This window comes from Triturus cristatus, chromosome 5_2 (assembly GCF_964204655.1).
Source record: "Triturus cristatus chromosome 5_2, aTriCri1.1, whole genome shotgun sequence".
In the NCBI taxonomy this organism is placed as follows: Eukaryota; Metazoa; Chordata; class Amphibia; order Caudata; family Salamandridae; genus Triturus; species Triturus cristatus.
Window position 1 is genome coordinate 1,018,681,703 of NC_140588.1, and position 17,692 is coordinate 1,018,699,394.

The following is a 17,692-nucleotide window of genomic DNA, read 5'->3' on the forward strand; positions in this document are numbered from 1 at the left end:
AGTGAAGAAATTATACATGCAGAGGTCAACTCTGAATTAATGTTAAACCGTATTCTCCTTTGGCTTAATGTGCTCTAGGCTTCGGATTGGAACAAATCCTAAAACTATTATCTCTTTAGTAATTACTTTTTTATAAAATCACAAAGCAGTCTTTTCATTAGTTTACATTGCTATGCAGATTCGAATTCCTCCTTCTGCCAAGGAACATATACTATAACAAATACGTTGTCAGATATAGTATGGCATCAGTCAACAATTTTTAGCCAACTACCTCTGTACTGTTGTCCATGTCTAATAATACCAGGACGAAAAGAAAAACACCTTCCTTCAAACAAACAAAAAAATGACTCATTTTGCTTTAATCTAAAAAGAAACACTCTTGTTTGAATTTCTGTCAGCGGAGGACTGACAACTACAAAACTTACCTCAAACTCTCACGTTAAAACATTCTGCATTTGATTTCGAACAGACCTACTGGAAAAACCATCTCAGTTTTTTCAATTAAGTACGATCGCATCCCGAGATTTAGCTCCACTCTCAAATCCAGGTACTTACACATATTGAGCTGTCGTATGAAGCTTGACAGATTGTTGTGCTTGAAGTACTTGGGAAGTATTTCTTTTGCAAAACGCTGTTCGTCCAGAATACGGAAGGCCTGGCCATTCTAGAAGCAAAAATAATGCCTGTTGTAATGGACTGAGAGAGTAAAGCAATCCGTGTCTTCGTGTTGTGCATTTCACCTAAAAGCAGATGAAGGTCGCAACAAATGGCAAAAAAAATCTTAAATGCTTCTTTACTTGCGATTGTTGGTGTATCAAATGGTATGGAAATGACTGGGATTCGCATTTCATTGTACGGTTTTGGCATGTACAAGTCTCAATCACAAATAGTTCCCAGTCTTAAAGTGCAAATCGTTTTGGAAACCTGCCATGTTCTGCCCTGTGATGTGCTTATGTTGACTAGGACATCGAAACGCCATTTGACATTGAGAACTGGTCATTTTATACTGAGTAGCATGTTACTAATGTGACAAGCATTTGCAATGCAATAGGTCTCGCATTTACGGGAATTTGAGCTATTGGCATTGTAAATGACAATGCCTTTTATTTATGTTTTGGTTTTTAAAACATAAAATAAAAGGCATTGTCATTTACAATGCCAATAGCTTCCTCGCGTAAGTGCGAGACCTGTTACATTTTCAATGCTTGTTAGATGAGCTTTAAAGACTTTTGAATGGAAGCATTAAAAGAAAACCTCTCATAACTGTACCAACAAATAGGTCCTTTTTCTCACATGGCATGCATGATTAGAAGCTGTGTAGAAATAGCGCTTCGCGGTACTGTGGTAAACACTAATGTACTGGAATCTTTATTTGAATCCCTTTCGGAGCAGTCAGTAAAAGTGGCAAATATAATTGAAAAATTGAGCAGTTAACATGCACCTTTTGGTTTCACTTTTCCAAAATTATCCTACATAAAATCCTACTGAGCAATGTGCTGGGGGTTACTCACTTGGTGCACATGGGGTCTAAGTTTATACTTTTTGACAGGGCTGTTTTAAATTACCGGTCCGGCCCTGGACGTGTTCCAGAGTTGAGTCAATGACAAATAAGTGGTCTAAATGCTACGTTCAGAAGGAGGAGGGTATGGCTTAACGGCCAGTGCAGCCGACTTGGGCGCTGAGAGATCCAGATTTAAGTCTCGTCGTGTGCTCAACATCCTGTGATTCTGGGCAAATCACTTCCCCCTGCCTACGGACAGCGCCTACAGACCCTCACGGATTATTAGCGGCGCTATACAAATCCAAGTATTATATTATAGTATAATTATTAAGAAGAGAAAGAGGCAGCCAAAAGACGAGGATCAAATGTCCAAGCAAAATGGAAAAAGTGGCCTAGAAGGAGAATAGATAAGAGGGGGGGGGGGGGGAAGGAGTGGCCTGAACGCTACTCTTAAAAGCTGATGAAACACAACTAGTAGAAATGGACAAAGTATTGAGGAACTATATGCAGCCGTTCCAGGCGTTCTGAATTTCCGGTACCGACGGGAATCTCTGTACGCAATTACGAGTTTGCAGACCAAGAATTACTTGCCATAATTCTGCATGGAAAGCTGCATGTTTAAAGCTACAGATCACATTTTTACTGACACTGCACTACAGAAACAGCACCGGCCCTGATATAATATTAATGGCTGCCGAGCAGCACGGTAGCAGCAGAATGCCTTTTTGGCTCTTACGCAACACGTAGCTAAATTAATTATTTGCAGGAAAAGGATCCCATACCCCCGGAAGCCTCAGAGGGATCGGTGAGAGCCGGACTGCGACCCTCAAATGTCAGACACCGGGAGGAAAGAAGAGGCCTGACAGGGAAGGAGACACAGCGACACAGAGATCTGGAAGGGAGGGGGCGCGAGAAAGACAGGGACAGCGAGGTACAATGATGGAAGAGGTGGCGACGGAGCGGGCACAAAGAGGGGAGTGGGCGCGAGGTCGACGGGGACTGCAGGTTAGATAGGGACAGCGAGGTACAATGATGGAAGAGGTGGCGACGTGAGAAAGGGAGCCGGCAAAAAGAGTGGAGAGGGCGCGAGGTAGACGGGGACCACAGGTTAGAGATAGGAAATGATCGAAGGCTCGTGAGAGAGAGCAGGATAGAATGGGGAGAGCGGGAGAGACAAAGAGCTGTAAATTCAAACATAAGCGAAAGGGAATGGGGTCGTAAGAGAGACAGAGGCCTAGGAAAAGGAAGGGAGCCAGGTAGAGAACAAATGCGTATTACGAACAAAACAAGACAAGCCCGGCTTCTAAAGTGCTCCGGACGCGAGCGACCGCCCGCCGCGCGAAAGTGAAAGCGAATTTGTCACGGCAAGACGCGGCGGAGCAAGGCGCGCGCGCTTGGCGGGGGCGGGGGAGCGCATTCCAGGCGGGGGGGCGGACCCTTTGAAGTATGATGCCGAGGGTGCCAGTGGGCTTAAGCGTTTCCTAAACGGATTGCATGGCGGCACGATGCACGCGATTGTGCGCGTGCTCACCATGCAATCCACTTTTGGGAGCACTTTGAAATGCCCCTCTTACTAGAGTCTCGCATTGCGATTGCGTAAACGCAATAGCTAGGCGAGACCTAAAAAACGATCCATAACAGGTGCTAGCTGCTGACAAACACACTAGTTGCATTAGTGACGTAAATAGACTATAATGCCTATTGAGCACATACCGCCTCTTTTAGCATAGCGTAAAATAAAAAAAGAAAAACAGTAAAACTAGAACACACCCTTTCTGGATTTCTAATTACAGTGGCAAGGCGGTTGCGGGCACATACTCAGTGCTCATGGACAGATAGCAACAGAGATTCCTAAAAGTAAACGAAGTTCTCGGAAAATCCGAACAAAGGACTAATTGCTCCTCGTGCTATTGTCGCATAGTTCTCAAAACCCAACACTTTTCTCTCGGAGACTTTTGGAGAGGGAGATGGAGCAGAGGCTCTTTTTGTGAGAGGGCTAATAATGGTTAGCAGATCAAAAGTCACAATAATGTGGTAAGTTTACCTGGACTTCGAGTCTATCTCGAGAAACGAAGGCGAACAGTCCCTTTGCTAGACTGCTCCCCAAATGGTTGTCGTTATCTCTGGTGCTCGCCTTTATAATAAAGGGTCTCAATGAGAAGCTAGGACCTCCACTCCATTAGAGGAGGACCACCTACCAGATTTAAAGACAAGAAACTAGTGGTTTTATTGCCTTCAACAGTACCACCGCTGCAGTGGCTCCTTCGAAGACACTAAAGCTTTGCAATACAGGAACCATGTTTGATTCGCCTACTCGGAAAGTTCTTAGTTTCCAGGAAAAAAATAAAATAAAGCCCCAAAGTGAAAGCCTGTTTAGAGAAAGCCAAAAAAAACCAAGCATTTGCAATGCAATAGGTCTCGCATTTGCGAGAGTTCGAGCCATTCGCGCTGTAAATGATAATGTGTTTTACCTATGTGTTTTGTTTTTGTGTTTAGTAGATGTATGTAGTGTGGAGTGGAATTATGTAGGTTGTATTGCAATTGTTAGTAGTGAAATTGTGTTGTGTAGTGTATTTGTGTAGTGGAATTATGTGGTATGGTGAATAGATAGGGGTGAGAGCTGCAGAGAATAGACAAGAAGGGAAGAATGAGAGGGATAGGTAGTTTGTGTGGGAAGCGGTTATTGAACCCGAGACAGAAGAGCAGAAATACTGTGTGAGAAAGAAAGAAGGGGAGAGCAGGCCAAAGACGCATATAGATGGAGGCTTTGCGCTCACAGAATCCACCCTAAGAAGGGTAGGAGATCATAGGATTGAGGGACGGAATCTTTGAAAAGTTACGGGATAGAAACTGTGCTTGAAGACCTGAAGTTAACCACATTATAGAGGTGGGAATAGTGCGTGAGAGATGGGTGAGAAAGAGTACGAGAGAGAGAAAGGTAGAGGGACAAGTAGAAGGGGCACCTAGAGGGGGGAGGCGAGAGGTGGACTAGTGCACAGCGTGAGGAGGTAGAGGAAGGTAGCATGTGTGAGTAGGCAGTATGGAGAGGAGACAGGTAGTGTGAGATAGGGATGAGAGACGGCAGTGGTACTGCGAGATGAGAGGGGATGATGGGATTGTGAGAGATGAAAGGGGAAGTGGGTATATGGGGGAGAGGGGACTGTGTTTACTTGGGACACACGGACGTGGAGCACTAACAAAAACTACTGAGTGAGCAGGAATAAGTTTACTTACTCTAACTGTTGTCACATTGAAAGGCTTGCTGAATGTTATGGTTTTGAAATCAGGATCTCATATTTAACATGAGTTCCATGAATCCCATTTGGCATTACCCCCCTACAAGCAGCACACCCTCCTCTTAAAAACGCAGGCGGCATTTGCAACTTTTCAAACAAGGAATGCGCGTGCTGGTGATATATGGTGGTGGTTCCAGCCCCTCCCCCTCGCAGCACCCCACTCTATTTCAGTGGACAAAGAGATGGCTTTACCAGGTGAAATGGCTCCCTCCCCAGATTAGCATGGCACTAGTCCGCTCTCACTGCCTACTCCTACTGCAGCCAGACACTGAGAACCATTGAGTCCCATATGCTTTGGCTCATATCCTCACCTGGCTGTTATTGAACCCTTTCGCCCACCTCACATCTCAATCGCAGCCCCAGAATACGGGAGAGGAGCAGAACGCCAGCTATGGAAAGAAAACCCTAATATGGACAATAGCAGCACAGCTTGTCGGTGTATGATGATTCCCATATTGCAACTTAGAGTTGGCTGTTGACAGCCAATTCAGAAATAAAGCAGGCTGGTTAACGTTTTGCAATGGCAGTGGCATAGAGTTCACTTGCGTAGAATAGAGTGGTACAGAGTAGAGTGCATTGATGCAGTGGCATACAGTACAATGTTGCAGAGTAGAGTGGCATAGAGTGAAGTGGTGCGCAGTGGAGGGGTGTGGAGAGCAGTGGCGAAGAGTGCAGTGGTGCACAGTGGAGATGTGTTTGTCGAGTTCATTGGCGTGGTGTAGAGTGAAGTAGAGTGGAGTGATGCAGATTAAAGTTCAGCATTGCAGTGCTGAGTGGCATGGAGTGGTGAGTAGCAGAGCGTTGAGTAGTGCAGAGTGGAGTATAGTGGAGTCAGGTAAAGTGAAGTATGCATGGTGTGTTGTGTGTAATGGTAGTACACTACCAAATCTTCAATTTAAATGACAATTATATTTGCACAGACATAGTTTGGTCTTTCTCTTAAAAAGTATACAGTGAACGATGATGTATGGAAATGTGATCACCTAGTGTATTGATTTGCTTTGACTGTAATAAAATATTTGTTCCCATCACACATCGGAATTACCAAACAATTAGCTTCATTATGCTTCTCTAACTCGAATATATGCTGATCTACACAGTTCATATATAGGCTTTAAATCTTGTTGTGTTCTAGAACAAAATGACACTGTACAGCCTTCCTCAAGCACTTGGCCAATATCCGGCAGGATTGTCACAAAAACTGTCACTTAGAAGTCAGAGAAAGAAAAATAACACCAAGCTCCCTTGGAAGACAGAGCCTGACATGCAGCCTCTGTCTCTGAATGCACAGCAAATGGAACAAGATGAGAGCAAGATTTAAAGGCCTGTTTACAGAAAGCAAGCACTGGTGGACGAAAACAGTAAATAGATTTGGAGATGGGATGGAACGAACTCGAGCTGGACAACCTAAAACAAATCGAGCCAGCAAATAGAGAACAAGCACAAATCAAATGGTAAGAAAAGTGTGGAATGCCTTCCCAGGAAAGCTTTCCACATGTCGTTAGCAAACCAGACAGCTGTGTGTCTGGTAGTCTTCGGCCTAAAAAGGAGTCCTAATACAGGAGTTTGACAGTCACATGTTCACTCACATAAGGCAACCCATGCACTTTGTCATGCTGTAATCCCTGCCCATTAGACCTGTACTGTTGGTTTGACCCAGAGCTTTCGGCAACAAATACCATCCCATCGTCGCACTTGCCAACATGGTGCAGAAAAAGAGGTCTGATTTTTCCAGGTTTTTAAAACGCTGCTTATTTTATTGATCCTGTCACTGAAAAAGTCCACAAGAAGCTCTTGGCTGTGACCAGTATGATCTCAGGTACAGCCCGTGTCTCCCCTGTGTCACCCAAGTGTATCACGAGTACCTGCACCATGGCCAACAACTACACTCTTAAGGCTGGCCAGGGGTCACTGGACTAGCGGGGTTGTGTAATATAATGTAATGTAATGTAAGGCACATTTATATAGCGCAGCTGCCACCCCAAGGGTATCCTGGCGCTTAGATTACCAATCAGCCACTGCATGTAACCAAACTGAGATAGGCAAGGATTTAATCTCTGGGAAACAATCTGGTTTTCAGTTTCTTCCTGAAACGTGACAGGTGTTCAGTTGTCTAAGCTCCGGGGGCAGAGCGTTCCAAAATCTGGATGCTGTAAAGCTAAAGGATCTGCCGCCCATTCGAGCTTTATTGACATGGAGAACACAGACCAGATTAGCAGAAGAAGAGCGCAGGTTTAACAGGGGAATACCATACAAATTTCCTTTGCAGCAGTTTAGGCCCAGTTGTATGTGTTGCCCTGTAGACAATACAGAGCTCCTTAAATTGGACTCTCTGCGCAATGGGTGGCCAATGTAGGTACTTTAAGGCCAATGAGGCCGAGGCTCTACGTGATCGATTTAGCGCCAACTTAGCCGCAATGATCTGTACTCTTTGTAATTTTTTTATCAGGGAAGCTGGGGCACCTAGAAGGAGTGCATTGCAATAATCCATTCTGCTTAGAACAATACTCCGCACCACTTGAGATCTGGCAAGAGTAGGTAAAAACGGGAATATCTTCCGCAGAGCTCGGAGCAGAGATCGACAAGTGTTCACCGTTTTATTCACCTGGGATTCCAATTGTATATTGCTATCCAGCATCACTCCTAAATTGCGCACTGTACTAGCGGGCAATAAGGAGTTGTTAGCCGAGCCTGGCCAGAAGCCTACTGGAAGTGGTCGCTTAATTTTACCTGCGGTACAGCACAGGACTTCAGTTTTTTCCCCATTAAATTGCAATGAGTTCTCTTTCAGCCATTCTACTGTTCTGTGCATACAGTTGTGGAATTTGTCTAAAGGCACTGCTTTATTGACCTCAACGGAGAAGACAAGCTGAGTGTTGTCCGCATAGTTTATAACATCAATGCCAAATGATTTTATTAAGATAATGAGTGGGCGAAGAGAAAGGTTAAACAAAATTGGGCTGACAGCCGAGCCCTGTGGAACCCCATGTTTAACATTTCTATTCTGAGAAGTAAATGGCGACAGGGTCACTGCCTGCTGCCCATTAGAAAGATAAGAGTGCAACCAGTCCCGAGCCCTACCCACAACACCCATCTCCTCTAATCTCTTAATCAGGATCCGGTGGTTCACCGTATCGAACGCGGCCGACATGTCAAGCAGCACTAAAAAGGCTGTCTGACCGCTGTCAGCCCGCATTCGCAGGTCATCCAAGACTGCCACCAAGGCAGTCTCAGTTCCGTGTGCAGGGCGAAATCCAAATTGGACTTCGTCCAGCAGCTCATTATCCTCAGCGTATTTTGAAAGAGATTTACTCACTACCCTCTCCAAGATCTTAATCGGATACGGTAGCAAGGAGATGGGTCTGTAGTTGGAGGGACATTGGGGATCTAGTGTAGCCTTTTTTAACAGTGGCGAGACAACTGCCTTTTTCCAACAATCCAGTACTACACCATTGGTTAGGGATTGACAGCATATTTGATACAGATGCAGAAATACTTCACTACCAAACAGTTTCCAGAACTTGTGTGGAAGTGGGTCCATAGGGGAACCCGAGGAGATGCCAGTTGCAATTGCAATAAATTCCTCTTGTGAGGGAACTTGGAATTGATCCAAAAGTGTCATATGTTCCCTACCAGTTTTACCACAGTTTATTAAAGTCTCATTACCAGTGTGCTGGTGCGCATCATCGTCCGTAGAGGATTTTAGTCCATTTAAGATTTTATTGATTTTTTCCTCAAAAAAGACTGCTAAGTCATCACATAGTTCTTGTGATGCCAGAATTTTAGATTTTGCGCAGTCTGGGTTGGACAAACCTCTTACTAGGCTAAATAAAGTTTGAGATTTATTAGCTGAATGTGAAATGGTCTCCGAGATATTTGGCCTTGGCTTTGCCTATCAATTCTTTAGAAATATAAAGCAGATTTTTTAAGGCTACTTTATCTGTCTCTAGGTAATTCCTCCTCCATTTCCTTTCTGCTTGTTTACAACTAGTCTTCATCAGCCTTAGCTCTTCATTATACCAGGGGGCAGAAAGCTTTTTACAACTTTTAGCTTTCCTCAGAGGAGCTAACTGATCTAGCGAGTTGGTGATTTGATGACATAGATTCAAGTAGTTAATCTCCACAGAATCATAAATGACAAGTCTATCATCAACAAGCCGGGGAAGATCCACTAGTTTTAGTATTTTAGACCATTCTCTACTAGTTCGATTAACGGTCATATAAGCAGCTTGTTTTGGGCGATTAGCTACTTTTAAGGAGAAAAGAACCAAAAAATGGTCTGTCCAGCATAACGGAAGTATCTCCTTTACAGCGGTGTCTTTTTCACCAGCAAAGACAAGATCAAGCACACGACCCTGATGAGTAGGAAGTAGTACCAGCTGTTGGAAGTTAACATTCTCAGAGGCCTGGCAAAGCTCTTTAAAAGCTCTGTCAGGGGTACCATTCTCCCAGAGATTAAAATCTCCAAGGATCAGTAACTTAGAATGAGAGTGTGATAAATTATATATCGCATCAATCAGTTCTTGATAACCATGGGCAGCTCCACCTGGTGGTCTATAACAAAGTAGGCATGTACACAGAGCACCACTGGTATCCTTAAGTGTAAACCCCAGTGATTCAATCCCCGGAATATACTCTACACAGAGTGGGGTGATATTCCAGGTGTCTTTATGAATAAATCCTACTCCGCCCCCTCTCCCATCCAGCCTGGGCTTATGGCAAATTTTATAACCTGGGGGGCAGACTAAGCCCAACTCAACTTCTCTGTCTGCTCATGTCCAAGTTTCTGTAAGAAACAGGACATCGAGGTTATGCTCTTCCAATAATATATAAATCTACAGGTAATGTTTAGCCAGGGATCTAACATTGATCAGTCCACAATTAAGAGTCTCTGATATGACTTTAAGGAAATTCTTACCGCCAGTGCCACTTTCAATAATCATGGTCCTATCTCTCCCGAGTATCATGTCGGACAAGCTCATCTCTAGAGTAGACCAAACGGGGGCAGTTGGAGCAGCATAGCTGGCGCTGAGCGCGGACGGGCTTGCCTTTGGCGCGCCTTCTGTGCACCGTCGGTGTGCGTGCTTTCATCTTGTCCGTTAAATAGGGAGAATGCAAATGAGCAGCTAGAATGCTACCCAAGATGGCGGTGTTTCCGGTGACTCGCTCTGACAGATGAGTACACCAGCACATCAAGGGAGCGATAAGGGAAAGTGACTAAGTGCAGCAGGAACGGTAGGTGCAACAATAAGTAAAAAGGTTTCTTTTAAAAGTAATTTTAAAGAGAGACACAATGCCCAACTAGCAAGATATAAGCAGCAGTTATATTTTCAAAAGTCACAGCAATTCGATATCTCAACTATCCCTGTGAAACGCGCAGCGGGTAATCTCGTAACAGGTTCCAGGAGCTATGCCTAGGCAGTAGGCTAAATCCCCATCACCAGACCCATGGATTGCTTATTTTATTGACATTACTCCAGAAGGGTAAAGTGGACTACTTATTTTCATGTAACAGTATTTAATACAGAGCCCAAAACTGGAGTGGTGCACCACCCGTTATATGTGAAAGGAGTTGTTTTCATAAAGTATCACAGTCTTTTGGAATTTGTCTTTTAGACAGTCAACGCGTTTCGTTCATAGCAATGAACTTCAGGGCAAAAATATTAATGGCATCTGAGTTGTGGTGATCATAAACAGAGCAGCTGCGAGGGCCTCCTTGATAAGGGCTAGAGTGCTGCAGAATCTGTATGAACAAGTAGAGAGCAGCCATCAGCTTCGATGGAAAGTAATTTAATACAGATATTAAAATACTGTTCTAATATGGTTATTTATAGATCGATCGACACTACATCACAAACAGAGTCCCACACTCCACACAAGTTAATGGGGAGATTGAAGGTAAGACTTTTCTAAACTTTTAAAACTTTTATACTGGTTACTAGTAGTTAAATATTTGTTGGAACTAGATACTTAGAGGGTTTATTGATGTTTCAGATCTCCGATGGGGTTTTTAGAACTTTGCTCAAATCTACTGAATTTTAGCAAACACACCAACGATACTTACACGGAACTACGTGAGCTATACCTTCTGGACGGCTAGCACGGGTTTCAGAAGATTACATCTGAACTAGAAACTGGGGGACTGCAATAACGTGAATGCACTATGCTACCTAGTGACGATGTTCTCATATCTGTTGACCAACATTACACGAGAGGGCTTTTTCTACTTGGCATCATTGTATCTTTATTACCACTTAAAGAGGACAATGCCTAATAACAAATGGTCAAAACAGCACTGTTCAAGTGCACTCTGTGCCTTAAGGGTCACTGACCCTAGTGATGGGTTCTTAAATACTCTAGATGCTACTCCTGAAATAAGAATATGATTATCTTTAAGTCTATAGCCCGGACTAAGTCTGCTGTCAGTCAGAGTATCAGCAACAGACGAAACACGTGTAGACATCACTGAAAGCAAGGGCAAATTGGAGTAATAGACACCCAATAAAGAACTGTTGAAACCACAAACTCAACTCTGGACTTGTGTGTGTCCGGAGAACTGTAAACTGTTGTGCTAGTTTTGGCACTCAGTGGCCACAAATAGCATTTCTGAAAAATGTGGACACTGGCACTGCTCATGACGTCCAAGAAAATATTTTATTATGAATGATTTTTACCTTTGTGTCTGAGTAATCTGCATTTTGCTTTGTCAGAAGTGCACAGTATTCAGCAACAAAGTTTAAAGTAAAAACCACAGGACTTCACTCTGCAGTAGTGCGAACAATGATCTTGTTTGCACAGTGTGACCCGATGGTGGAGACCCCCCCAGAGCCAGGGGAATGATGGAATGAATCAGTACTAGGAATCCCATAGGCTTTACTGAACATCTCCAGTGAGGCCTTGTCCGCTGCTCGTTGAAGGGACACCTTGAGGGAAGCCGTAGAGAGGCAGACAATTTATGGGTAGAGCAGAACAAGTGTTCTGGCTTGGCCCTAAGAGCCCAAATACGAGTTGAGCCCCCCAAAAAAACAAGTACCACGGGAGTGGAGAGATGTGGTGCAGCGACCAGTTCGAGTCTTGGCGTCGCAACATGTTGTGATTCTGGGAAAATCACTTAATCTCTCCAGGAGATAAATTGGGCTATATAAATCTGTTAAATTTTAAGTATCATGCAAGACAAAAAAAAAACAGAAAGAGGCAAAAATGTATGAAAAAATAGTTTCACAGGTATTAACAGTATTTCGGCTACGGGAAACTGATAAGAGAAGCAGAAGCGGAACAAGCATTGGTAAAAGCAGTAAAATATGCTATAGTCAATAGAAATGGAGGAAGACTAAGTGGCAAACACAGGAACCAATGGAAAGTGAGGGAGCAGGATGTAAGCCACTTTTAAAGATTTATATTCAAAACAATAGATTTCAAAAGCCCAGCGCAGGCGATACCTAACAACTTGTGGTTTTTAGTCTCTTGCAACCTGGACACCTTTACTCTGCCGTTGAGCCCACTCCCTGCTCACACAAATGGTTAAAAGAGGCACTGCCGCCCAGTGGGTTTACATAAAGTACACCTTCACTTTATTACTGGCCTTGCTCTGCCACCTTAATACTGATGGACAAAACACGATTCAGAGTATGGAGATCAGAAGGGAGCACCCTGCACTTCTGCCGGCAATGCTGTAAGGACTTTGGTGAGAACCAGTGGGCACTTCATTGTGTTTGTCTGTTGCTCACTGCAAGCGCGATCACAAAGGTTAACCATATCACAAGCACACACATACCTCCACAAGAAGACAAACCAAATACAGGCAACGGCAGTGCAATAGGTCGACTTATGAATGCACTGTCATGTCAAACATAAAAATCCATGTACGTTAATGACTGCCTCCTCCCATTTGTGCTACCAGAGAAAAAAAAAACACCATCAATTATTTAGTGATCTAAAACACTTTAACATTACAATGGCATGTGTGTGCCCCAGAAAGTTCATGCCCAGGCAGCTAGATAAACAAACAAAATGACCACAGCTGTGTGGAAGGCAAGCGCTTTTTTACAAAAGTACACAACTTCTGCCCAATCAACACATGCACTAATGACTCCCAAAATGCGGGCGGAGCCAAAGATCCTGGTGGTTCTCACATAATCGTCTGGTGTCTTTTTATGGTCAAGCCAGACCATAAAAAGTCAATAAGAATCTGCACCCCCAAGAAAGTGCAACATTAGCCAAGTAGTTAGCCAAGTACATTGTATTAGATAGGAATCGCCATACACTAGCATATCAGACTGCGTACCTGCAATAACTGTCAGTGCTGCATGTATAGGACATTGTTCGTGCACTTTTGACTGCTCATACAATAAGGAGATTTTTCACTATAACTCGAGTGACAAACTCATTGACTTTTTCACTGTGTTCTCCTTTTCACAGACTGAAAACTGAGTCTAAAACTCAAATGTAATTAAATTGGTCACAATACAGGCGGATGAACAACTTAGTTTTGCTGTTGATATTTGTACTATGAATGGTAGCACTATTAGTAAAAGTGAAGAATAAAAATAAAAGGTAGTAGCAAAAGCCACTACGGTTTATGTTAAACTGCGAAAATATTTCCTTTTGTTCATTATATTTCAATTGATGCTAATCAATAGTTTTCATGTATCAAAAAGGTACTACCGCTCAACAGTTGTACATGCCCTAGTCAACAACCTTGTGTAACAGACGTACATTGCCAATTGAGATACAACAGCCTTACTGCAAACCATAAATATGCTATTTAAGGTATGATATGCAAACTTTTAGTTACCAAATATACAGATCAAAGATACAGTTTGGATGATGAAGTAGAGGATATGCAAATAGGTGTAATTCAAAGTAGGATTTGCAGAGCCTGACAGATCGTTTTCATTCCTACCAAACCAGTCTCATTTTGCTCACCATCATATTACACGTAATTACATCATTCAACTATCTTCTACAACTGAAGACACTGGTGTTGTATTCCGCTTCAGGTGTCTGTATATAGGCTTTCCTGATACATGTCCTTATATAGGCACAATTCGCATTGCCCTTATATAGGCATAGGATCCCAGTCCTTAGGCATTAGCCATGCTATCCAAATATAGGCATGGTCACCTACATCCGTCCACCCCAACGTCGTAACGAGTTCTTAGAAAACAGACCCTTAAGCTGTTGGGAGTTTCCCTAGCCCAGGGTTATTGATTTCTCCAAGAACTCATGTATTATGCATGAACCGCTATACCCTGAGGGTTCATTCATGACGTCTTCCTCTGCCAGACTTTAAGTCAATGCAAACATTCCTAAACACCTTCCAGGTATAAATATACCTTCCCTTACCATACCAAGCCACGGCTCGGCTGCAAAACTGGATACTGCTCGCCACGGCGACAAGCAAGGAGAAGACCTCAACTTAGAGGAGCCTGTGTCCCGGCCTGACGCACTGACAAGACGTTGTCATCCCTGCTCACAGAGAATCCAGCTTCCAGTATTCTGACTCCCTTCGCGGGGTGTTTGAGTTCGAGAACCGGATAAAGATTCCAACCTCTCTCATTCTTTTAGTCTCTTCTTTTTTTTTTTTTTTTTTTTTAATTTTTTTATTTCAGAACCAGCTGAGACAGAAATCCAAATACAAAAATATTGTACAATACAATATGCCAACACTATCAAATGTAATACAGGCACTTTCATATATAATACAATCTCATTATGATATAAAAAAAATATATATATTACAGTGATTTATTCTCAATGTGAGCAGAGCCCCTTTCTCCAGTTAATAATTGGTTGCCAAATCGCCTTGCCACGCATAGCCGATTTGAGTCCTCTAGTAGAATAGATGGCGCTTTCCTGGTTAAAGACACCAAGAAAGCGGGCCAACCACACTTGAAAACTTGGCGGGTCTGAGTCTTTCCACCGAGCTGCTAGTATGATCCGAAGGACCGCCGCTCCAATAAAAAGCATGGCCTCTTCATCCCTATTTATGCTAAGTGTATTATCAGTGCCTAACAAATATAGCGTGGGGGAGTCAGGTAACTTATGGCCAAACACTTCATCCCAAAAACCACAGATCATTTTTTTAATGAGAGTTAATTGATCACACTCACTAAACATGTGTATTAATGTAGCGGGGCCTTTATGACATCTAGGACAATGATCATTCTCTCTTTTGCCCCAAGTAAATAATTTGGCCGGGGTAAAATATAAGTTATATATAGTTTTATACGTCTGGGCTTTTAACCTAGCTGACATAGAGACATGATGATAGATAGAGACGCATGTCGATATCTACATTTGGGTTGTCAAGTTTCTCTGCCCAAACAGTTTCCGTATGCTCTATGTCATCTTGAAGCTTATCCAGCAATAGCCCATAAATTGTACCTTTTCTAGTCGTATTTTTGCCTATAATATCGATAATTTCAATTTTTCCCAAATCAATATTGGGAGCTTTGTATTTAACTCTCTCATTCTTAAGGTATGGAGCCGACTAGAACCTAGAGGGACTCTTGGCATACAAACTTGGTATACAAACTTAGCATACCGTACTATAGAATACAGCACCTACTTCTTACCTTGTCCTACAGTTAGGTACACTGGGGTAGAATTACAGAACGCATCGTATGAGTACTCGCATTTTTAGCCTAGGTTATTTGTGTATATGAATATAGGGGTCATAGCTAAAAGATAATGCTAGCACAGTATTATTTCTTTCTACTGTTTACGCTGTACATAATGTATCTTGCATACTGTCTTATGATTGTTAACAGCACATATCTCTTACACGAGAAATAAGACTGCTCAATAAATCCTTTTATTGAAACGGCCGTCTACTCTTTCTGTGTAAACTCTGCAGAAACTAAGCATGCACGATTAGCTGAGTGAAACTTATCTTTTGTTTCCACGACTCTGAGAGTGTTCCGATTCTAAAGGGAAACAAAGTTGTCATGTTTATGTGGTTGCCAGAAACTACTCCATTCTTGTTTCACAAGGAGTTTCTAGTGGCCTCTGAGTTAGCTGGCACACAAAGTAATTAAGTTTAATGTACTCGATAGGGGCATACTGACCTCAGTCCTATGTCAAAACTATAGTGTATATTATTCCAATGCGCAGAGCCTATTAGGGAAATAGGAACTACACTACACTGGTTTAGCTAAATAATTCACCAAGTCCTTTGATACGTGCAGTTAGTATCAAAAACTGGAACCAAAGACATTCCTTACGCCAGTGCTCAAGGCCTGGGAATTTTGCCATTACAAAAAAAAAAAAAAAAAACTTAAACATATATACAAACCCATCATTAACTGTGGAGAACAGCTGTAATCCGCCACTCAAAAAAAAAGTCAATTTGGAGTGCCCCAATGTAATATGCAATATAGTGCTTTTGATCAGGAACACAAGCTAAAATTAAAGCACATGAACTACAATAAACTTGTAACTATTCTGTAACAATACAGTACGCATCTGGGAACATAGCAGTAATAAAATAAGAAAATAATGGAGTTGTCGTACACCCTCACTTAAAGTTTAAGATCCCCAAGGCAGCAATGGAATAGGTCAATGGGGTGAATTTACATGTGAAGAACCCTCTAACACAGCCGATTGAAAGGCTTGCTCGCAACCTCTAATTAAACAAAAAGTGCTGGGAGAAGCTATGGGGTGGTAGAGGGGTTGAGAAGAGGAAGGGGAGCAATTAGAAAACAAGCATTAATAAATGCATTAGGTTTCACCTATGTGATTAATAATAAATTGTTTTTTGTTGTAAGTTTTAGCTTGCTAACTAGGTGTACAATATAAGTTACAGAAAGTCTGTTAAAGTGTTATGACTGGTTTATGTACAAAAAGGCAACATATTGTACTGTTACTAGTGGTATAGTGCGAGTAAGTAATAGCAACATTTTGAAAAATGAAAGCGAAGTATAAGAAATCATGTAATAGCAATATTATGCTTTTAGGGGAGTTATGGCAACTTTTGGGCCGGTTATCACTACACCTGCTGCACCATTCAAACCATGTCCCTAGTGCATGCAAGATACCTGCACTTACGACTGTGCATTTAGTAGTAAAATATTGCAATATTTGCTGTTTAGAGGGGTTCCTAGAGCTTCGGGCCTTGCACCCGCTACACTATTGAAATCATGGTGCTAGTGCCCGCTAGATAACTGCACTTTTAACTGCCTGTTTAGAAGTACAATTTAGCAATAATCTGCGTTTACCTAGGTCCCTAGAGCTTTTGGCCCACGTGCCACTGCACCATTTAAATCCAGCCCCTTTTTTAACTGCAAATCAATCAATCAATCATAGGCATTTGTATAGCGCACTGCTCACCCGGAGGGTCTCAAGGCGCCTGGGGGGGGGGGGGGAGGGGGGGGGAACGCTACTGCTCGAACAGCCAGGTCTTGAGTTGCTTCCTGAAGGCGAGATGGTCTTGCGTTGTCCGGAGGTGGATGGGGAGGGAGTTCCATGTCTTGGCTGCCAGGTAGGAGAAGGATCTTCCTCCGGCGGTGGCTCTGCGGATGCGGGGGACGGTGGCGAGAGCAAGGCTGGCAGAGCGGAGCTGGCGGGTGGGCTTGTGGAAGGTCAGGTGGCTGTTGAGGAACTTGGGGCCCAGGGTCGTGGAGGGCCTTGTGTGCGTGGGTGAGGAGTCGGAACGTGATTCTTTTGTTGACGGGGAGCCAGTGCAGGTCTCTCAGGTGTCCGGAGATGTGGCTGTGTCGGGGGATGTCCAGGATGAGTCGTGCTGAGGCGTTCTGGATCCGTTGGAGTTTCCTCTGGAGTTTGGCGGCGGTGCCGGCGTAGAGGGCGTTCCCGTAGTCCAGCTGACTGGTGACGAGGGCCTGGGTGACCGTCTTCCTGGTCTCGGTGGGGATCCACCGGAAGATCTTTCGAAGCA

General features: G+C 43.3%; 1 protein-coding gene across 2 annotated transcripts in view; it reads right to left on the reverse strand.

Moving 5' to 3' along the window:
- The window catches only part of LOC146829602 (heat shock factor protein 3-like), a 370,027-nt gene that overhangs the window by 264,398 nt on the left and 87,937 nt on the right, over window positions 1–17,692 (reverse strand). Inside the window, exon 2 of one of the 2 annotated variants that reach the window (XM_085608307.1) lies at window positions 556–664. The exons of the other annotated variant lie outside the window; for it this stretch is intronic. Coding sequence (XP_085464433.1) covers window positions 556–664 — 109 coding nt within the window. The remainder of the gene's footprint in view (window positions 1–555; window positions 665–17,692) is intronic. 2 annotated transcript variants of the gene reach the window in all.